The sequence below is a fragment of the Homarus americanus genome, unplaced genomic scaffold (assembly GCF_018991925.1).
Source record: "Homarus americanus isolate GMGI-L3 unplaced genomic scaffold, GMGI_Hamer_2.0 scaffold18547, whole genome shotgun sequence".
Taxonomy (NCBI): Eukaryota; Metazoa; Arthropoda; class Malacostraca; order Decapoda; family Nephropidae; genus Homarus; species Homarus americanus.
In genome coordinates, this window is record NW_024725521.1 from 883,782 (window position 1) to 908,221 (window position 24,440).

At 38.6% G+C, this 24,440-nt stretch overlaps 1 protein-coding gene across 2 annotated transcripts in view; it reads right to left on the minus strand.

Annotated features, from left to right (window-relative positions):
- Window positions 1-7,911: 7,911 nt before the first annotated feature.
- Window positions 7,912-24,440, minus strand: part of LOC121865210 (TIP41-like protein) — a 33,212-nt gene continuing 16,683 nt past the window's right edge. Inside the window, exons 1-6 of one of the 2 annotated variants that reach the window (XM_042364545.1) lie at window positions 21,660-21,833; window positions 18,359-18,529; window positions 17,627-17,806; window positions 10,753-10,975; window positions 10,239-10,397; window positions 7,912-9,411 (exon numbers count right to left, since the gene is read on the minus strand). In XM_042364545.1, the coding sequence (XP_042220479.1) occupies window positions 9,316-9,411; window positions 10,239-10,397; window positions 10,753-10,975; window positions 17,627-17,806; window positions 18,359-18,528 (828 nt within the window). In that variant the 5' untranslated portion in view covers window position 18,529; window positions 21,660-21,833 and the 3' untranslated portion in view covers window positions 7,912-9,315. Of the gene's footprint in view, window positions 9,412-10,238; window positions 10,398-10,752; window positions 10,976-17,626; window positions 17,807-18,358; window positions 18,530-21,659; window positions 21,834-24,440 lie in introns of those variants that run through there. The other variant, XM_042364544.1, reaches the window with a different exon arrangement.

Below are 24,440 nucleotides of genomic sequence, written 5' to 3' on the forward strand. Positions count from 1 at the left end.
CTTAAAAGATGGCAGTTCTATATACTGTACAGTATGTACCTGCTTATTTTCTTTTAACACTTAAGACCAGGTCTTCCAATGAGGAATGTTTGAATCTCTGTGTAAAGTTTGGAGAACGATAATTGTTGTACCTGTAAATATCCCATTGATAAACTGTGCCAAATTGACATTAAGGATTACTGAAAACAAGTACTGGTTGAAACAAGTGTAATATTATTTGATTTAAAAAAACCCTAATAAACAGCAATCCATCCTGCCAGAAGTGTCTTGCATCATATTCATAAAGAATTTTACAGAAATCCATGTAGATGTAAAAATGTAACTTGTGAGATTTTGAGACAAATCAAAAGAAAATATATTTGGTTCCTTAATTTTAAGCTTATGACTTCTTGTGGTTATTTTGTCAGGGGAAGGTCTATGACTAAATACTAAAAATTGATTTCTAGTAAATATTTCACTGGCTACCTTTGCATACTACTAAACAATCAGTCTGAAATTTCATTTTTATTGTTTTTAATGTAAATATCAGAAATCATGTGATAGGGTTTTTGAATATTGGTCATTAAATTCTTGTATAACTTGTACACAAATTAAGCTGAGACTTGTGTTGACATATATTGATTATCATTATCTAGATTTTGTACTATGCTGATTTACAGAGTTGGCCCATTGGAGGTGGCACTTAGAAGTTATTTCAAATGAATTAATGAATTTTAGCCATTTGTCATTCAAGAGGCAAAGTTTCCTTTTAAAGTATACTGTATTGTAGATCTGTTACTTGTAAGTGAATCTCTATATAGAATCTCATGTCATTAGTGCAACTGTTGAGAATTAATAGTTTATTTTGGTTACTGAAAAATCAATAAATGGCCATACATTGTTTGTATGTTTGCTCGAGATTTTTGCAGTCTCTACAAACCATTATGGCAATATCTATAGTGGAAACTGGAGAGCCATTTGGAACCTGTGCAAACTGTCTCAGGCACTTTAGGATACCTTGCCAGGGATAATTAACCCTTGTTTGGTTTATATTCATTTTTAAGTGCAAATGTGTTGTTAATCTTTTGTAAAGATTTTTATGCTTTAAGGATTAATTTCTTTTCTTTACATTATTTTTTTTTTTTTAAGTTTACTGTCTGGTACAGTGAGTATTGGAAGGTATTTACTTTTTCAAGAGATCATAAAGACACTGATGAGGCAAACACTGAAGGCCTATTTTGGTGATATATCAAGAAACTTTTTTTTTTTAATATACATGAAAAAAGTGGATGATGTGGGTGGCTCATGTGCTTGGTTTTATACTACTGTATTAGGAAAAGTTTTCAAATAAAAAAAAAATATTGTTTTGTGATAAAAACTTTTGCAGTATTTTTTCATTGAATTTTCCATTTTCAATAAAACAAATTTTTCCAAATGATGGGTAGTCATTCTAATTTCTCAAGAGACTGATGTGTGCCAATTTCACCCAATACCAGCATCTTTTCCCGAAGATAATCATGTAATACTTGTATGGTACCTTGCACATGTTGGGTGTTGTGCATGCCCCATGTTTTTTTTTCTTCATAATTTAACATAGCATGTGGTGTGTGCCATACTATGTGGTTCTAGTTCTCAAGACCTTTGCCTGGGTGAATGATGCACATCTTCAAACAGTGGTGGTTTCCACCCTGTAGGTTGAATGACAGGAAGAAATATGCTATCTTTTTAAATAAACCTTCTTAATCCAGACTGGTAAAACCTCTGGACTAATTTCTGTTAATCTGGATTGAGTTTGGATTAACATGAAATAGTCTGGATCTACCCACACGGTGTCAAAAATAAGAAAACACTTGAATCACTAACTTGCAGTATAGCATAATATAATTCTTGCTTGTCTTTCAAGCTGAACTCCTTTCTGGCCCTCTTCTAACTTCCTTTTGAAGTTGTTTTGCCTTTGGAAGCCATAGTAATTAGTCCACAAAGCCACAAATAGTCCACAGGAATTAAGAGATGCACACGCGAGGACTGTAACTGTGCGACTGGCGTGTAAACAAAGTGGCTGGGGCTGGTGTTCGTGTGTACCAGATGGCAATCCGTATTTTTCTCGGTTAATCCAGACTTTCCGGATGAAGTAAACCCCTGCGGAAATTGCTTTATCCGGAAATTCGCTTAATACAGATTGGATTTCCCCCAAATTCATCCGGATTAAGAGGGTTTTTACTGTAGTCTCTTTATCATTGCTTACTCTGTTGCAAACCATTCCAGATGATGTATTCTCATGGATATTGTACATAGTTTCTCATGTATGATAACTGTAATGATGTATACCGAGGCTCACCATATAAGGTTAATCTAGAAGCCTTGAGGGAGAGTTGTCAGTTATAGGAAGACAAGTTTGAAAGTATACATTAGTTTTGTTCTGTTCTTGATAAGTACAGTCACCCAAAAAAGTCCTGTCGCCTCTCATCCTGAACCACGAACCCCGAGATTCAGACTCGTAAACCCAAAGCAGTTGACACCTGCATTATTCTGTCCATAAATGCTTTGGTTTCAAGAGTCTGAATCTCGAGGTTCAGGATGAGAGGTGACAGGACTATTTTGAGTGACTGTACATTTAAATAGTTAAGTAAAAATGTGAAAGTGTCAAGCTGAAAACTTATGAGTTCTAATTTACTCAGATGAACACAAAAAGGTACTTTTTTTCTGTCAATGTAAGTGGTTGTTGTTTAATATTGTTGTCATTTTCAATAAGTTTTAGTTGAATTTCACAGATGTTTGCTTGGTTGGATAGTTTTACAATAAATAGGGTAGTGGCATAAGCTGGAGATAAAAGTGGTAACAATGAGAAAGGTGATTAGTCCCACCTGTTGCTTTAAATAATAATATTTTACATACTAATAGAATCTCCCAGTACTGGTGCTGCCAGGTGTTCATATTATAGGCTTATGTGGCTGTGTCCAAGGTGGTTGTATCATTCATATGTAGGAACATGTGTCTTTGGGAAGTATCAACATAACTTTGGTCAAATTTGTGAATTAGTAAGTTCTATCTATGTGTATTACTTGTATTGTATTTCACAGTAAAGAAGTATCCATTATGTGGTAAGCACTTTTTTTAATGTCTTGCACATGGGTCATAAGAAGATTTGAAGGGAAACTGTAGGTGCTTTGTATTCAAGTGTGAGTTATGTATTTTTTAAATCTTAGAGATTTCACAAAAGTTTCAATTTTTGTGTAATTGTTATTAAACTTGTGATCTTGATGCATAATTCAGCTACTAACTTCGTGTATTTATGCAACATGATATTTTCTCATTTCATAAACTTTAGTATTCAAGTTTCTAAGTACTGTACTGTACAGTAAAACACCCATAATTTGTACTCCCCTTATTAGAAATCACTCACAATTCATAATGTTTTGCTGTTATGACATACAGTACCCTGTATATGTAAAAAAAAAATTAATATTTGGTAAAATTTTGAAATATGAGACATTTAGAAATATTACGATATACTGTACATGTATACTGTACGTAATATTTGGTAAAATTTCAAATTATGAGACATTTATGAATATGTATGACACATGTCGCGATGGAATGCGACCACCCGCCTTGGTATAAACAAGCACACGTGTGTCGGTCAGTAAACGTGCATCACTTGTGGAGTGCATGTCTACAGTCTACCATGCAAGCTTTTTTCCAGTTGTTTTTCCATCATTGCCCAGTGTTCGAGTCATAATGTCTGCTAACCTTAAATCTGATACTATACTTTGAAATGGTTTAACTTTGATTGGGGCAGATAACAGAAAAGTACCTTTATTTTGTTTTTTGCCTAGGGAGGTGTCCCTTATAATACGTAAGGGCTAGAGCCCCTATTATTTTTAATTAAGGGATTGTACTGTACCAATTGTGAATCTATCTTTTTTTTTTCTTTCTCCGTGGAATCTCTCCTAATGCTCTTTTGTAAATTTTTTTTTTTTTAATGAATTAAACAGTTTTTCTTGATATTAGTTTGTGGCTTGTAACAGGATGCTGTAATTTGCTTATATATCTTGGTAATTTTATTTGTACAAGTCGATGTGGCATTACTGGTGCACTGTATTAGTGGGCCATGTTGATGAATTGTACAGCTTGATGTGATATACATCTGGTAACCTACTAAAAGGTTGCATAATTATTTTTGTCCTATAAAGAATCTCCTGTTAACAAACCTGTGAGAATTGTTCTACAGTGTTGTAAATTTAAAAAAAAAGAAAAATTATAGTGTATATTTGTCAGTAATTACATTTAATACATTGGATTTATGAACCTCTGAATAAATTTATTACTGTAGATAATAGCTCAGTTTTCAATTTCAATTGTTTATTCCTTGATAGAGGAAGCGGGATCCGAGTGCTGTCACTAGGTACCCCTGTACAATTGATAATAGTTTTGTTCTTTTTTAAGGGAGTTTCGAATGCTCAACAATGGCTAAAACTTGTGACAGCTTTTATTTTTATGGAATTCAACCATTGTCCCTCAGGAGGTTGATTGTTTGTTCATATACAAATTAGCTCCTGTGCCTATGAAGGCTTGGTATGAAAATGCATGGTTGAAGGAAGTGATTGAGAGGCTGAAGGTAGATGAAACTTGGTGTGAAATATGATACAGACCAGTGGAAGCTACTAATGGAGAGGGCAGGTGGTGAAGGCCAAATTAGCTTAGTGTATAAATTCATTTAGTCTTTTGGAGGAGGAAATGGATGGTAAGTTTACAGTTAAGGATAAGATGACAAAGAAAACTTTAATTGTTGATGATTTGCAGATAAGGCCATAATTGATCTTGCCGATTTTGCTCAAAATCTCAATACTGTACTCCTGAACATTCCGATTTAGAATCTGATGTCTGCACTTTGATATCTGTATAATTACTTGTCCAAGTGTTATAATTTTCTCAATCAAAATTTAATGTACAGTCAACCCTCACTTTACGCGATCCCACATTCCGCGTTTCCACGTTTACGCGGTACCCTGCAGGAACCCGGGATGCTCACATTCTGCGGTGCGTGTACCCCTTTACACGGAGAGTGTCCGGCTCGACGCTATTTTTAGATTCGCCCCTCCTGCCTCCGCCTGGGCAAGCCGCGCGGTAAGGTTGCGCAGTGCATGTCTGTTGCGTTATCAGTGACGTCATATGACGTATCGGACTGTGATTGGCCATGCATCCCTACCTCCCTCCGCTGCTAGCTGTAATTGGCTTAAAGTAATATGACGTGTCCACCCGGGGGAGGGAGGGAGGAAAGACGACGCTTGACCTAGCCGCGGCAGTTTCATCCCTCCAGGCCACACCGTGTAATCGTGCATCCATTGTTCTGTAAAATGGCTTCCGCCGGACCACCGCCCCCAGAGAGAAACCTTTCCTTGCCTGGACCCAGCCGCCCTAAGCCCAAGAAGACACGACGTTCCTTAAGCTACGCGGTGAAGTACAAGATCATCCAAGAGTTAGAGCAAGGAACACGACAGGTTGATTTGGCGCGCCAGCATGGTGTGAAAGAATCTACAATCCGGACGATAAAGAAGGATGTAGCCAAGATAAAGGAGCACATGAAGATCACAAAGTCTACAGGTGCTTCTATGATCAAGTATTTCCACAACCAGGTGCTTCTCAAGACGGAAAAATTACTTGTGAGCTACTTGGTGCGTCAGGCGCGACGGAACATGGCGGTGGACAAACGCGCTCTGTTAAGGAGTACGCACGTGAACTATATGCTGCAGTGTCACGAAAGATGGGAATTACAGAGCCCAAACCCTTTAATGCTTCCTCTGGGTGGTTACAGAGGTTTAAGAAGAGGAACAAGATCACCAATATCAACATTGGTGGTGAAGAAGCTAGTGCTGACCGTGTTGAGGCTAGGGAATTTCCTCCGTTTTTACGTGAGATTATGGAGGAAGGACAGTACACCGACGACCAGGTGTTCAACATGGACGAATCTGGTCTTTTTTGGAAAAAGCTACCTTCCAAGACCTTCGTTGTGAAGAATGCCAGCAAGATTCGGGGCCGGAAGTTGCAGAAGGAGCGCATCACCGTCCTGTTTACCACCAATGCCTCCGGTACCTGTAAGCTCAAGATATCGGTGATCCACACAGCACGCAAGCCGCACGCCTACAAGAGCATGGACATGACCAAGCTAAATGTCCACTGGCTGACCGCACGTAAGGCGTGGATGTTCTCTGCACTGTCCCTCTCCTGGTTTGATGACTGTTTCGTTCCCGATGTGAAGAAATTCTGTGAGCAACAGAATGTGCCATTCAAGATTTTGTTGCTGCTGGACAACGCACCAGGACACTCGCCCCTACTGTTAGATCGTCACCCCAACGTAAAAGTGGTCTTCCTTCCTCCCAACACTACGTCTATATTACAGCCCATGGACCAAGAGTTAATCTGTAATGTAAAAGCTGCATTCTCAACTAAAAAATTCAAGCTCCTGAACGACTACACCAACACCAGGGAAGAGTTGCGTAACCTGAGTGACACCACCACCGATAGCAAGAGCGAAGACGACGAGGATCAACAGTTGGCAGAGCAAAAAATATTTTTCAAACAATTCTGGAGAATATTCAACATCAAGAAAGCTGTGGACTTCTTGGTGGAGGCATGGGATCAGCTGTCTGTAGCAACTGTTCGTCACGCATGGAGACATGTGTTGCAAGGCATTCCGGCCGTTAGGCAGAGTCAATCTGTGACTGGTGAGGTTCAGACTGTTGCAGTAGCAGTGGACCTTGCCAGAGAAGCTGCGCAGAGTGTTACAGCTGCAGGCTTCTCCGAGACCACCAACGACGACATCCTGGAGGTGATAAGGGATCCTGATGTGACTACCGACGAGATGGTAGATGATGATGACGTCAGTGAAGAGGCAGGTGGTGCGTCATCCCAAGAAGAACACCGCTTATCCCATAGTAATGTTAGGGGTGCCATCGAGTGTATCGAGAAAGTCAAGCTCCTCCTTTCCGACGACCCTGACGCAAACAGGTATGAAATCTTCACTACCCAGCTGTTGCAGACTATGGAGCCCTACTTCAAGGTTTATCACGACAACATAAACACCAGCCGTCAGCAAAACATAACAGAGTTCTTCGCCCGCAACCCACCACAGCTAGCCCAAGCCAGTGATAGTGACAGAGGTAGAGACAGTGATGATGACTTTGAGGGATTTGTCAGAGAGGCCCTGACAAGTGTGGATGACAGTGATGGTGACTCACCTGAGGGCCAGTAGCCTGCCCTCTGCCTCGGAACCAGCCTCCATTCCCGTACGCCGACCCATCTCTTCTACTAACGTAGTGTTAACCCCAACCTTTATTTTTCCTAACCTAACCTCTTCTATATTAATTGTGTGTGCATACTATCATAAAGTTAAGATAATATTTTTACTACAACATAGTTGTGTGTCGTCAAAAAGTGGAGTTTGGGGGTCGGCCCGGTCTCTATTTCAATTAATCCCATATGTTATGTTGTTCACTTTACGCGTTTCTCACTTTACGCGGGCCGCCGTGGGTTGAATTAACCGCGTAAAGTGAGGGTTGACTGTACTGTACTCCTGAACATGCCGATTTAGAATCTGCTGTCTGCACTTTGATATCTGTATAATTACTTGTCCAAGTGTTATAATTTTCTCGATCAAAATTTAATGTATCTAACTACTTGAGTACATCCAGAATGGTACATGAACACCATAGGCAGCAAGTAATTGGGATTAGAAAAGTAATTATAATTAAAAAAAATTTAGATGTCATTTGGACAATTATATAGATAAAGTGTGACAACAGATCCTAAATCAACATGTTCAGGCGTACATATACAGTACAGTATTGAGATTTTGAAAAAATCAGTGAAATGAAGATTATGGTCGAAACACTAAGCACTTACCCCTTATAGGATTTTAGACCAAAAATACTCTCAAAAATGAAATTTAATGTATCTAACTACTTAAGGACATCCAGAATACATGCACAATAAAAAGTGACCTTGAAAAACCATAGGTGGCAAGTAATTAGTGTTAGAAAAGTAATTAAAACCTTTTAGATGTCATTTGGACAAGTAATTATACAGATATCAAAGTGCAGGCTACAGATCCTTAATCAGCATGCTCAGGAGTACATTATACAAGTATTGAGATTTTGAACAAAATAGGTGTGATTTTATGCCGAAAATACCTTTTTTCTTGGAATTGAAATTTAATGTACAGTATATAACTATACTTAAATACATCCAAAATAACACACAAATACAGGTACCAAAAAGTAACCTAGAGAAAAACCAGGGTTGGCAAAAATAAATAAATAAATAAATGGTTTTAATGAGTTTTAAGCACTTGTCATTTGTATAACTTTATAATAAATATGCTATTTATCATAAACATTACAGTACATTCAGGATGACATAGCAATCATTTATACTCTTTTTCAACCTCAAAAAATCACCATTGCAGAGGCCAATGTACAGTTGGAGAGACATAGGTGGTCAGTGAATGGCAACCCTGCTCCTCTGGACCTATATATTACATGATCTGAACACATTAGAAACAGAGGCTCAGAGCCCAACCATAAACAGAAGCAGTCAATAGTTATACTGAACAGTGGCAACTTGGCTTCCTTATAATCAGGATTTGAGAAGTGTGCAGTCCTGTAAGAAAGCTTATTACCACCACTTTCATCAGTGTATAATAGTTCACATCCACGTCTATATTCAGCAACCACAGGGACATAACACATCCCTGTCTAACACCCACATTTATTTCAAATGCTTCACTTTCTTTCCCATTTATTCTTAGTGTTGCCCTGTTATTCTCAAAGGTTGCCTTTACTGTATTTAACAGCCTTCCTCACACCACATACACTTGTACCAATGCCTTCCACAATGCTTTTCTGTTCACCCTGTCATCTGTAAGTAATAATAATACAAAAAAAAAACACCCTTATTAAAACCAAGAAAAAAGTGATAGATTTAAAGAAAAAAATATTTTGTTTGGTTGAAATCATTTGGTATTACAGTATAATTTCTATGCTATATATCAATTTTATTGTTTATTATAGCAATAAATATCTCAGTTTATCCCTGTTGTGCACAGTATTCAAATTTATGATTCTAGCTGATTTTGGAGGAATCTTTACTATTATTATTATGATGTCATTCTGGTGCCGGTTAGTTGAATCTCCCAGTTGCCCAGATACCGGAAAACTTGGATTCTACTGTACGTAGTTCCTACAACAATTTACCACACACTGGGACCTTACTGCAAAACATAACTTAAGTGTAGAAAAAAAAAGATAAATGGTTGAATTTTATGGCTGCGATAATTTCTCATGACTTCTCAATGACCAACTTGTCACACTGTTCCTTTACCAGAGGTAGATGCTGCCATACTAAATCTGGATTGTTATACACTAATGAGTCCACCTGAAAAAATACAATTCAACTAGAACTGTGTTTGTGAAACACAAAAATATACTGTATTAAATGGGTTGAAAAACAAAATATGATATCCAAACATGTATATGAAGAAGCCTATGAATTTTTCTAGGATCATTAATTATATCACATGAATAGTGTGATATCACTTAGATTAACACCTACAAGAAGTTACTTTCTGTATTTTGAAATTTAAATATCCCATTATAGAGAGCTGCCATAAAATTTTACAAAATTAGGATGACAGGTAAACTTGCATGAGTGTGAAGATTATATATAAAAGTGTACACTGCCAGTGAGTGATGTGTAAGGTTGAAAGGTTTATGTATACGGCTAATATAGAATTAATTTTTCTTTTAGGTTATACGGTATTTAAATTGTAAAATACTGCTTAATTCCCATGTAAATTCAAGCTAACTAAAGTTGCTGACTTGCCACTGCACTTGAGTAACTATACCAGTTTATTTCATTTACTATGGACCTCAATGGAGAGCATGAACACAATCCTGTTAATGACTTCACGATTGAGAGGGAAGTTATTTCCACTTTGTTAAAAGGACTTAAGGCAAAAACTTGTGCTTAAATTTAAATAATTTTTTTTTTTTTTAAATAATTTATCCAGATATTTACCAGTACAGGTACACTGTAATAAAAATATGTGACGTGTTGACCCAGAATTAGTAATGTCTAAGGAATACTATAAGCCAGAATATCATGTACACCACAAAATTACAATCCTTTTTATTTATGTTTTGATCTATCAAATGTATAATATATGTCATAAAAACTTGGGAGGCATGTGCTGTGCAACTCACCTGTAAGTTGGACACAGCAGCCTCTCTTGTTGATGTTTCCCGGAGTATAAATGAGACACTGGCAGGGCTGTAGAGTCTGGTGTCATTTACTCTCACTATGACACGGTCCACTCGCAGGTAGTGACGAAACACCACGAACAGCCCGCTGGGCATTACTCTCTGCAGAATAATTTTTTTTTTTTAATTCCTTGGCATACAGGAGCCTTATGAAGAGTAATAAAATACAATAGAGGTGATGGATGTTATGGCAGAGCAAACAGTAGTGATGCAGGTGCCCTCCTCCCACTTTCATCAAAACTATTTCACTATAAGAATTAGTTAGCATAAGTGCTTAGTGTACAGTACAATTAATAGCTGAAGGAGTATGTAGAAAGCATCCTTACCTTCTCTCTAATATACAGTATTGCTGTACGTGGGAATTATTACCCTCTCAGATCTTTCAAATCAATTACTGCCCAGCTTCAATTTTGACTTGTGTGAAAAAGAAATGAAGAAGAGAACCTCTTGAACTCACCACTTTAACGACACATCTTGTGCTTCCATTGTCATCTAATTCATCTTCATAGAGAAAAATTTCTTCATAAAACTTGATTTCTTCCCGTTCTCTTAATTTGTTCAGATCAATTCGTTCATCTGTGGACTCAGCCACAATTCCCCCTGACAATGTTCCCCGGTAATTCGTGGTGTAGGTCCAGTCATAAGGTTTCACCACTTTTTGTGCAAACTCACAATCTGCTCTGAAAGAATTTAGCATATCCGTAATACTGTACTGTATAATGTGTGTCTCTCTCACCAGTTGCACACCTAGGAGTCTTTTAAGGGGAGATGAGGGGTGAATATTCTCTCCTCCCCTTTGAAGACATGTACAGGCCCATCTTCCATACTTTTTGCACCTTACTGAATAGCTACCCAAAAAAAATTCTAAACCATTATTTGCAAATATTTTATACTGTACAGTAATCCCTCGAAGATCTGAACTCTGTAAGTCTGGATTTGGGATAGTTTGTACCCTTTCCGGGGAAGAAACATTTGTCCAAACCTTAAATATTTGTCGTTTGACATTCCCACTGTGTACGGTCACTTGAAATTCTCGCCAGCGAGCATTCCCTCGAGGCTTCTCTCCTCTCAAACCCGTGAGTGAATAGGTAGTTTATTCTCTCACTATTAGAATGGACTTGCCCATAATGCTGCTCTGATTGGTTAGCTTTTAGTTCAACACACATTCAGCCACAGAAAAAAAGGTATGATTTTAAGTTAAAAAAAATTTAAGCAATGGTGATGGTAATCCTTCCGGAAAATGAGTGTGTACAGGTACTCCCCGACTTACGACGGGGTCAGGGACCGACATCCAGGTCGTAAGTCGAAATGGTCGTAAGTCGGAAATGCTTAAATAACACGTAGAAAATAAAAAATTTGGGTCTCTTTTTCTTCTCCACCAAAAAACACCCACTTTTAAGCTTGCCAGCCATTTTAAAAAGAATTACAGATGAAAATTTTGTCTGTGTACTGACTTTGGGACTCAAAAATACACAATTTGACCACATTTTGGTATGACTGAGGCGGTCGTAAATGCGGGTGGACGTAAGTAGAGTCGGTCGTAAGTCGGGGACTATCTGTATTGCATCATTATCAATCAATCAATCACACACACAGTTGCGACACTGTCTGCTGTTCAACACCTCAGCGCACATGATCTACGTGACCTCCACTGTAGACATTAATCTGTATGTTCACTGTTGTTCCCTTTCCTTTCTCTATTGAAAGCTTTTGTTAAACCACCAATGTATATAATAAATCATTTATGTCCAATGTATATTTTCAGCCTTCGAGCTGCAGAACTTTTTCCAATAAACCGTTAATAATTATCACACATGCACACACAAACTTTTCATAGGGTTAGGATGTGTAGTCGTGGTTTGTCGGGCCTTCCCTTTCCCCATCTCCCCCTCCCCATCTGGATTTTTCAACATCCTCCCACCAACAGTACAGTGCAAAGATTGAAGATCAACCCACAACTGATATACAAAGGTGACAATTTCAACTCAAAAGGAAGAAACAACTGTTAGAGCGACACCTTGACCTGACGCACCCAGCCCGCGGTACACTCGCCACCCCCAACACTGGATGAGAAGCCAAGAAACACTCCAAACTACACCAGGAGAGAAATGAGGACTCCCTACTCCACCCAGGTGAGGAACTATGAATTCCTAACTACATCATATGAGGAACAAGAACCATCTCCAACACCCTGTGTGAGCTGGAGGACCTACCCAGACCACGTGGTACATCTGCAGCTGTAGTGAGGTAGCGGCTTAGCAGTCAGGTACAACGGCCATCAAGACAGTGGGAAGGACTTTGTTGGCGCCGCCATCAGGTCACAAGAATGTCTACAGACCAGCTCCCACAGTACCAGATCTATAGTTAATCTATATGTTGACTGTTTCTTATGTTTTCATATTGAAAGCTTTTGTCAATCAAGTGACCCACTCCCCGATTTCACCATATGTAACTTATCATCTCTGTTCATTGTATATTTTCAGCCTTCAGGCTGCCATGTTGTCTTAATAAACCGTTAATTATTATTATTACACACACACACACCTACCTCTGCTGCAGTCCATATCAGTGTCCATTACAGTACAGTACTGTATTTTGAAGTCAAATTACAAATTGTCAATTTTTATCCACTGTTTATTATTTTATATTATTAATGATGAAACATGTACCATGAGGGGCTGATCATACGAGAATATGATAATGAATAAATGAAAACAAACACGAACATGGCAATGGCCAGTCCCATCTACCCCCAAGATGTTTACACATGAAGTGTCATCTCTCATACCTATTAGCTCTCATTAGACCTATATCAAAGACAATACAATACAGTATACAGTAAACCCTCGATAACTCGGCACATATGGGGCTCTGGCCTTGCCGAGTTATCCCAAATTCCGACTTATCAAGGCACTTTCCCCCTCCTACAAAAAAAAAAAAAAATTATCATCCCATATATTGTATATGTAGTCGCTCAAAAAAGTATCTAAAAAGTAGGGTTCGATGGATGTCAACAAAAAATACAATATGCATATACAGTCAACCCTCGCTTTACGCGTTTCCACGTTTACGCGGTACCCTGCCGAAACCGGAATGCTCACTTTCCGCGGTGCGTGTACCCCTTTACACGGAGAGCGGCTGGCGAGCCACGCCATTTTTGGATCCAAACCTCCCGCCATCCGCTATGTTGTGTAAGCGGCGCGAGTAGGTTGCGCAGTGTGTGTCTTTGTTGCGTTATCAGTGACGTCATATGACGTATCGGACTGTAATTGGGCCATGCATCCTTACCCCTCTCTGCTGCTAGCTGTGATTGGCTTAAAGTAATATGACGTGTCCACCCGCGGGAGGGAGGGAGGAAAGACGACGCTTGGCCTAGCCGCGGCAGTTTCATCCCTCCAGGTGTGCTCTGGGTGGTTACAGAGGTTTAAGAAGAGAAACAAGATCACCAATATCAACATTGGTGGTGAAGAAGCTAGTGCTGACCATGTTGCGGCTAGAGAATTTCCTCCGTTTTTACGCGAGATTATGGAGGAAGGACAGTACACCGACGACCAGGTGTTTAACATGGACGAATCTGGTCTTTTTTGGAAAAAACTATCTTCCAAGACCTTCGTTGTGAAGAATGCCAGCAAGTGTCGGGGCCGGAAGTTGCAGGAGCAGCGCATCACCGTCCTGTTTACCACCAATGCCTCCGGTACCTGTAAGCTCAAGTTATCGGTGATCCACACAGCACGCAACCCTCACGCCTACAAGAGCATGGACATGACCAAGCTAAATGTCCACTGGCTGACCGCACGCAAGGCGTGGATGTTCTCTACACTGTCCCTCTCCTGGTTTGATGACTGTTTCGTTCCCGATAAGAAGAAATTCTGTGAGCAACAGAATGTGCCATTCAAGATTTTGTTGCTGCTGGACAACGCACCAGGACACTCGCCCCTACTGTTAGATCGTCACCCCAACGTAAAAGTGGTCTTCCTTCCTCCCAACACTACGTCTATATTACAGCCCATGGACCAAGAGTTAATCTGTAATGTAAAAGCTGCATTCTCTACTAAAAAATTCAAGCTCCTGAGCGACTACACCAACACCAAGGAAGAGTTGCGTAACCTGAGTGACACCAACACCGATAGCAAGAGCGAAGACGACGAGGATCAACAGTTGGCAGAACAAGAAGTACTTTTAAACAATTCTGGAGAACATTCAACGTCAAGAAAGCTGTGGACTTCTTGGTGGAGACATGGGATCAGCTGTCTGTAGCAACTGTTCGTCACGCATGGAGACGTGTTGCAAGGCATTCCGGGCGTTAGGCAGAGTAAATCTGTGACTGGTGAGGTTCAGACTGTTGCAGTAGCAGTAGACCTTGCCAGAGAAGCTGCACAGAGGGTTACAGCTGCAGGCTTCTCCGAGACCACCAACGACGACATCCTGGAGGTGATAAGGGATCCTGATGTGACTACCGACGACATGGTAGATGATGATGACGTCAGTGAAGAGGCAGGTGGTGCGTCATCCCAAGAAGAACACCGCTTATCCCATAGTAATGTTAGGGGTGCCATCGAGTGTATCGAGAAAGCCAAGCTCCTCCTTTCCGACGACCCTGACGCAAACAGGTATGAAATCTTCACTACCCAGCTGTTGCAGACTATGGAGCCCTACATCAAGATTTTCACGGCAACATAAACACCAGCCGTCAGCAAAGCATAACAGAGTTCTTCGCCTGCAACCCACCACAGCCAGCCCAAGCCAGTGATAGTGACAGAGGTAGAGACAGTGATGATGACTTTGAGGGATTTGTCAGGGAGGCACTAGTAAGTGTGGATGACACCGATGAAGACTCACCTGACGGCCAGTAGCCTGCCCTCTGCCTCGGAACCAGCCTCCATTTCCCTACGCCGACCCATCTCTTCTACTAACGTAAGTGTTAACCCCAGCCTTGTTTTTTTCTAACCTAACCTTCAGTTTATTCTTCTCTTATTGACTGTTCCCTTCTATATTATGTGTGGGTGAATACCATCATAAAGTTAAGAGGTTATTTTTAGTAAAACGTACGTATTGTGTCAGGAAAAAGTGGAGTTTGGGGGTCGGCCCGGTCTCTATTTCAATTAATCCCATATGTTATGTTGTTCACTTTACGTGTTTCTCACTTTACGCAGGCCGCCGTGGGTTGAATTAACCGCGTAAAGTGAGGGTTCACTGTACTGTATATGTGGTATGAGGAACTCCAGAGACAACTGTATATTTTGATTTAGAGTATTTAGAGTTATCATCACTTATTTTGCACCACACAGACCTCCACAACCACACACGCACACTAACAAACAAACAAACACACATACTCCACACAGACACAAAAAACCACACACCCAACCACAGGTGGAAATTAGCCTGGGGGGGGAGGTGGTCGTTGACAACAGGAGGAGGGAAGATTAGCAGAGGGGTTTTATTTTTTGCTGATAAAATGTCACTGACTCGACTTAGGAAAATATAACTTGCATTGCTGAAATTCTTGTAAGATAGCAATTAATTTGAGGATAAACATCCCTTATTTTGCACCATACATAATAATTTTAGTAATTAACTTAGTACATTTGAATACAAGTTGTGATAATTTATGTGGTTGCAGTTTCATAGCTTTTTGACATCACTAATGTATAGTGAGTCTCCATATGCCCTGGTTTATTCATTGATCAGTTGTCTAAGTGTAAAAGTAGCCCAGTCGAGCTATCATGTATCAATTAATTTTAAAATAGAAATTATAATGTAAAATGTTATAAGACAATGGTTTAGTAGTGCTGTGTATGTGTCCTGGCATGTCACCTCACCATCTGACTCCTGAACAAACTCTTTATCAACTTCCTCAAATCCTACAATGTGCTTGGCAAGCTCAAAACACAGACACACACACACACAGGAATTAAGACAAAAAGCATCCAGTGAGGGTCTTGTTGTGTGACTTCATGGAGGCAAATTAAAAGATCGGTCATGTTGACTGCTGACATGAATTTGAGTAATGGCATGTACAAACTGGACAATTTTGTAATTAAGAAGATTTGTAACCAGGTGAGAAGGTTGGGTCACCTTACCCTCTGACCTGACTACCGACCGTTGCGGTGCTTTTTAAAGATTAGTAGGGTCATTACCTAATACCTTACCATTGTGGACCTGATCTCACCCTCCTCTGTATATATACACCTTGTTTTGTACTTCTTCTTAGTCTGTACTCACCCCTGAAGATGTGAATTACACCAAAGCGCTTGGGAAGTTCGTGTTTTCTTCTTTCCTTGTGGTTATCAGCATATACCTGTATCACGCGCAACTACAGTGATTTACTTGCACATACAGTCAACCTTTGCTTTATGCGGTCCCACTTTACGCGTTTATGCGGTACCCTGCCGAACACGGAATGCTCACTTTCCGCGGTGTGTGTACCCTTTTACGCGGAGAGTGGCTCAAGCAGGGTGCGCACAAGGTCGCCCAGTCATCAAAACATTACCGAGTTCTTCACCCGCCACCCACCACAGCCGGCCCAAGTCAGTGATAGTGATAATGATAGTGAGGATATGGACTTATATGGACTTTGAGGGGTTTGACAAAGAGGCCCTGCAAGCCTCTGTGGTGGATAGTGATACAATTGATACAAGTGATACAGGTGAGGGCCAATAATCTGCCCTCTGCCTCGGAACCAACCCCCATCCCCGTGTGCCCAGCCATCTTTTCTACTAATGTAAGTGTTAAAAAACCTAATATTATTGATATTTCTCTTAATTATTAATTGTGTGTGCATACCATCATAAAATTAAGAAGTTATTTTTACTACAACGAGGTATTGTGTCTGAAAAAGTGGAGTTTGGGGGTCGGCCCAGTCTCTATTTCATTAATCCCATATGTTATGTTGCTCACTTTTACTGGCCGCGGGTTCAATTGGACCGCCAAAGTGAGGGACATATATATATATATATATATATATATATATATATATATATATATATATATATATATATATATATATATATATATATATATATATATATATATATATATATATATATATATATATATATATATATATATATATATATATATATATATATATATACTTCAGAATATTTTATAGTTTTCAGACTTAATCTAAATTAAAAGGGTTTACTATGCTACAACAGGTACTACAATACTATTACTCCAGTACTAGTAACAACAGCAACAATAATAACAACAAAAGCAATCCCTATAATTCTCTTGTGACTCCATCTAAATATTCAATACAGCACTAAAACTGAAGAAAAGCTCAATTGTATCAAGAACTGTACTGTACAGTAACCACAACAGCTCACCTTGCTTCCTTCCACACATCTGCATGAGCAACCTGCAATGTGTCTTCTTTATCATTGACACACTGCAGGGCTTCCAAGGCATTGAATGTAATGCTGCCCCCAGACTTGTGTTTTATCTGCAGTAGGTTGTCAGCGAACACCATATCAGGAAGGGACGGTAATGTCAATAGTCGCTCATACCTGCAGGATGATGTAGAAGTTAATCACACAAACACTTTGTCATGCTCTTTGTAAATATTAGTGAATTAATCTAATGTAGTGTGTATTAAAACTCATGCAACAGTATAAATTGTGTATTGTTCTATTTATTATAAGGACATATATTGCATTATCAAAATAAAAAATAAAGTACCTGTAGCTACATAAAAAGAGTAGGTGGTAATTTAGTTTACCAAGGATGTAAATAAAAATGACGATCATTGCTTCATATTGACCTACACAAGTTTAATTTTCTTCAGAAATATCATCATTGCCCTGCCCTACACTACACTCTTGCCCCTCTGCCCTTACCCTACACTCTTTCTTGCCCCTCTGCCCTACCCCACACACTATCTTGCCCTCCTCTCACAACCTAGTCATAACTACTGTACATCTCCTCCACCATCTCAGCAAAGAATTTTCCTTCAACTTATAAACAAGAAATACAGAATACACAATTCTTCCATTTCATTTTTGGAGACTTAACATCGGTTACACACCTCCTCCACCACTGTGTCATCTGTAAACACTCACCGACACCGGTTACACAATTTCTCCACTTCCATGTCACCTGTGCAGTGCCCAAGGAGGGCCTCACACTGTGACCCCATAATGTGACTCTTGACAATCTTCAGCGTCCAGTCTCCATACACAAATTCCTCACACAGTGGAGGTGGTAGTCTAGACTCAACCGGTTGTGACATTCTGAAAGCATGATGGGGATGTGAGTCAAAAGTTCTGAGCATGTAGTGACTCTCCTTCAGTACTGTACTACCCAGGGCAGAGATTATGCTTTTTGGTATTTGACAAAATTATTTAAGTAAATTTGAATTTTCAACTAATATGGCTCTCGAGGTAGGTAATGTGTTCTTCAGATAGTTTGAATATAAGTTGCATTTTCAAGCAACATACAGTCGGAGTTTTTTTACTTAAAAAATAAATAGATCTCGTTGAGAGCTATCTTCTGAACCCCACTGATACTTGTCGTAATTGAGTATTAAGCGACACATTGGTTAACTTGAGAGCCATATTGGTTGAAACTGCAATAATACCATAACTTATAGCAGAAGTTATTATAAGTAGATAATAGAAGAATACTGTAATCAACTGTTTTCCCCATATGCCACTGCCTATGTGCATTTGGCACTACAGCAATATAAAAATGATCAACAAACTATAAATGATTATAGCATGAACAAACTAGTAAAATAATAAATACATAAATTTAACCTCAAAATTCTTCAGTAGTTCATTTCTGCTTAAATCAAACATACAGTATATAAAAAAAATTATTCTTTTTTGTTTTTTGTGTTTTCTAATTATTGATTGCATGTAGTAGAGTACCTGTACTGTATACAGTGAAACAACTGATTATTCATCCAATTTTATTTATTAACATACTGGTACATGTATTTCAACTTCTAAAATAATTCTAAACAATGCCTAGTGTGATAAAATTCTTGTGAATCTAATACAGTAATAATCAGAAGGAGCTGCTTTGAAATTTTATCAAAGATTTCTCATGTAATACTGTACAGTGCTGTACTTAACTAATAAAAACTTGGAATCAATCCTTCAAAATAATTCTTTTCTCAACATATAAAGAAAATGTTGTTCAACTTATGGAGTTCTATCAGAAAGTTCTTGAAATACCTGTACTGACTTTTAAATCCTCCATTGTTCATGGAATTCAACAAACTGTATCATGAAATGTTCAGAAGTGTTACTTTAAAATATAATAATACAGTAAACCCTTAAACATCGCGGGGGTTAGGTTAATGAAAACTCTGCGAAGCCCCAAAACCACTAAGTTCAACCAGGGAAGTTAATGTAAAGCAACTACTAAATGGTAAAATAAATATGCACACTCAAACCACCCTTTACTAGCTGTAAAAAATGATTTCTTTTACTCTTGACTGTTACCATTTGCACTGGCCATACTGTCACCACGTACACTAACTCCGCAGAAACCCCTCAAGACCAGAAGTGGAAGTTGTCATACGCGATGAACAACCTCCCTCCCCAAGCAACCCGTAATGCAATCCATTGAGGGGCGAGGGACGCCATGTTCAAGCCCGCAATGCTCAAAGGTTTACTGTAATTTATAAGAACCTATAAGGATATTAATCTGTCAAATGTACATACAGTACTACTGTATCTGAAGTTAGCAGATGGTTGCCCTACTAGAGATAATAGCCTCATGAAGCCACAAGTATAGAAAACTAACAGAGTTATGATCTCTTGGAATTACCTGCCAATTATGACAGTACCAAGCATGAAATCCTCTAATCTCTTCACTGCAAGGACGCTACTTTCCTTATTATATTTGGCTAACGCTAGACAACTTTATTCAGAAAAGAGAGAGCCCTGTACCCAAGGGGTTAATAAATAGCAGGCAATTTTATTCGGCACAGAGAGACCCCCCCATACACAAGGGGTTAGTTGGTTACTAGACTATGTCCTGTAACTCCTCACTATGGAGACACCACTTTTGATATCTTTTTTGGCTTACACCACAAGATTTTATTCAACACAGAGGCACAACGGGTAAAGTCCGGACTTGACAAACACTGGCACATCATGTAGGTACACTCGCAACAAAAAGTATCGGTGCATACTGTAGTGTGAACAATTTGTGACCAGTGACGATAGGTATTGGGAAAGGCGAGTTGTTCCAGCTGAATGTTGGCAGCCCCGATTGTCAGCCATATGGCAATACCTAGTAGAGGGGAGGGGGGGTTATGAGGATACACTTACCAACCTTCTCGACATATCACAGTGTATACGTATCGTTTCGGAACTCGTCGATCTCACCCTGCACCGATAATTTTTGGTGCGAGTGTACATTCGGTACAGTACCTGTTAACAGTGCATAAGATTGAAATAACTGCCTGCCTGACTGGGTATGTCAAAACTATTTTACCTTTCAAATTTTCTTTGCCCCGCCTTATATTTTACACATTTCGGTAAATTTTTACTTTAGTACAAGAGTCCCTAGGGGTTGACCAATATGCTTTTCCAGTGTATTTTGAACGAATCTAACCTTCATTTCTGGTGAAAATTGCTCGTCCCCCCACAATAATTGGGGAGAGCCTGGGAAATCGAGGGTTTTGGGTGGAGGAGATAACAAAAACGAGCCACCTAGCCTAATAAAACCTAGCCTAAATTAACTTACCCCCTAGCCAGGGGCTCTGCCCCCAGACCTCCAGTAGGCCCAGCTTAAACTAACCTAAATGTTTCAGTAGTTTATAACTTTCGGGCATGCTATGTTCTAAAGTAAAATAATACCCACATTTCAAAAATATACTTTAGGCAGCGGATATTTTGCTGTGACCGATAAGTTTCTAACACTGATTGGTTAATCGTTCATTATCAGTGAACAACACGAGAACTATATTTGACCATGACTCTGGCTGCATTTGGCATTCATCATTATAAAAGAGGCAACATTTACTAGAATCTAATAGAACCTGGCCTAACCAACCAAAGGAACCTACCTAACTTAAAGAAACCTTCCTAACTTCCTAGCCTAGCTGACCATATTAAAAAAAATTACTTAGCCTATCAATGCTCACTCGTCGTAAAATAGCGTTAGTAGGAACTTAGCCGGATACAGCACAATATCCACTACATATACTTTATATTACAGTATTAGTAATGTAAAATCCAAATAATCCTGGCTGCCCACTCTTAATTTATCATGTTACTATAACAATGTATGCTAATGTCTCAGAATTTACGCAACTACTCTCATGATGATTCCAATGCCAATATTTTAAAGGGAACTATTAAAATGTTATAATATTAATGACTTCACTGAGCCTTACTGCCTCACCTAGTTGTTGTGGGTAGTGATGGTGACTGGTGAACAATGTTAATATTCACCACGAACTGCTCAAATTAAGTGTGAGCAGGGTTAACTTTTTAAGGTCATATTGGCCTTTTCAGGAGGTTATTGGTCTTAAAAAATCATGCAAACCACACGCTATTTGGCCATATTTTTGGCTTCTATAGAAAATACAAAATAAAGATAAAGGAAAGAAATAATAACGAAAATATTAAGTCATAAGCAAATAGTTTTTACTTATTATGCTAGGTCATGGTTGACTTGCATTTAATATTGTTTCCTATTTGTTAGGTAACAAAGAATATCAAAATGAAGTTGTAGTCTAATTCAAGCCCTATTAGTTGTGGTAACTGGTGTGTGTGGTGTCACTGTGTCGGCAGTCTGTTTACATGTTTTGCGCTTCATAGCCTTCACCAGGGATGCCAGAAGGCCGGTTTCACTACCAAATTAATCAAATATGGCCGTAAAAAATTGCCTCGCCTTAAATAATGGATGGCCACAGCCAAACTATGTGTGAAATATGTATTAATTCCTCATCTAGGGTTTTTGAATAAAGTCTAACTTCGTGCGTGGTGGAAGGGCTGCCAATTTAGCGCTTTTTGGGAGTGATATTGAGATATTCTTGTTCAGTAATGCTAAATTTTAGCGATTTTAGCTATACTGTAAGTCTATCTCATTAGTCTAGCGGAAATTCTAGACATTTGATATGACATATTGCTCATGTTCTGAGCGTCACCATCGTAACAGACAACTAGCATTGATTATCCCTAGTTTATCAGGATTAATTATAAACAAATTAATTAGTTTTGTTAGTTTTTAATGCTTAAAGTCAACCCTGTATTAAATTGAGTGATTACTAATTTGGTGATGACACCTATAAGTGATATTGCTGATCATACAGTACTCGAAAGTACGGTAACTGGATTATATATATATATATATATATATATATATATATATATATATATATATATATATATATATATATATATATATATATATATATATATATATATATATATATATATATATATATATGTATATATGTATATATCTGTATATATGTATATATATGTATATATGTGTATATATGTATATATATGTATATATATATATGTATATATATATATGTATATATATATGTATATATATATATATATATATATATATATATATATATATATATATATATATATATATATATATATATATATATATATATATATATATATATATATATATATATATATATATATATATATATATATATATATATATATATATATATATATATATATATATATATATATATATATATTTATTCAGAAATTTCAGTGTAATTTCAAACGCCGCCCATTGGCGATGCTGAGTTCAAGGTCGTCTGAGGGCCGCGCTCCCCGCATGTAGCAAGAGATTGTGGAACTAGGCCTATACGATATTAAATGTAATTTACCGAGTTAATAGGGACGCGAATCATGAAATTAAATATCAGTTATTAAATTGAAAATAATTATAGATCGTTTCCCAGTCTGAAAATGTTGCGTACGTCTGGTAAATAAGTCACTCCCGGAAAGCACCAGGGAGCAAGGTGGCCGGGGAGCTGTGAGAGAGGTCAAGGACCACCTCTGTGCTGTACCCAGGAGAGACGGATTGCGTGACCTGGTCAGTGGCGGCTCGTGCATAGGGCTGCAGAGCTGCAGTCCCCCCAGACACTCACTGCCAGGCGTATGATTCCTTTAGAGAGACAGCTGAATAATACACTACCAACAAATATATCATTTTATATGTTATTTAATTATTTTCAATACGTTGCTAAGTGAATTTTCATTAAAATCAGACCAAAATTTAAGTTACTTTCATAGTTGCTGTCAATGCTGTACGATTCATGTCTGTTATTAATTGGCGCCGCCGCCGCTGCACTTGAAGCAGCTCAGTCTCGTACAACGTGTGGACGGTGTGGTTAAATCGTGCTTTCTTTAATTACCCTTTGACGATGGAAAATCGAGTGAAGTATTTGCAAAACATCAACTTTTCCCAGCTGAGATTAAATGAAAAGACTGAAATCAAAGCAAATCAAAGCAAGAGGAAGACCTACACCAGTTTTATCCATTCAACAGAACAGAACAGTACAAGCAGGAACAAAGAATATACACGCCAGTTTAACATGAGTGTTTATGGCTCTGTGGTTGTGACGAGGCAAATACTTTATTCTGCTTTCCATGCTTATTGTTTGGTGGGGACTCGGCATGGTCGAAAAGTGGTGTGACTGACTTGAGGCATTTGCCACAGAAAATAGTGAAACATGAGCAGTCAGCCAAACATATGAATAACATGATTAATTTATCGTTGCTGGGTAAAGTGAACATTGCAGCTCAGATAACAGAAATAAAGGGTTTTAATGAAATAGTAATAAACAATTTTGCTACATCGAAGAGCAGACACGCTGACTTTATTTTCAATTAATACTGGTCCATCACCACCAACACTACTACCATGCCCTGGGAATTCGTGGACATCAACTACAACTCATACCTGAGGTAGGTCAAATTTGTGTATCCTACTGTTGTGTGAGGCTTGCAGTCCCTCCATTTTATTTTTCACGAGCCGCCACTGGACCTGGTTCCTTCGTTTATTTAACATCAGTATTAACAAGTAAGTTTTATTCAATCTCAAAGCTTGATAGGGCGGTAGGAACAAACGGTGATGTGAGACAATAGCTAACAGCCCGGGTTTTTCAGGGTTCTGTAGGCCCCACGCGGTATGAGACAC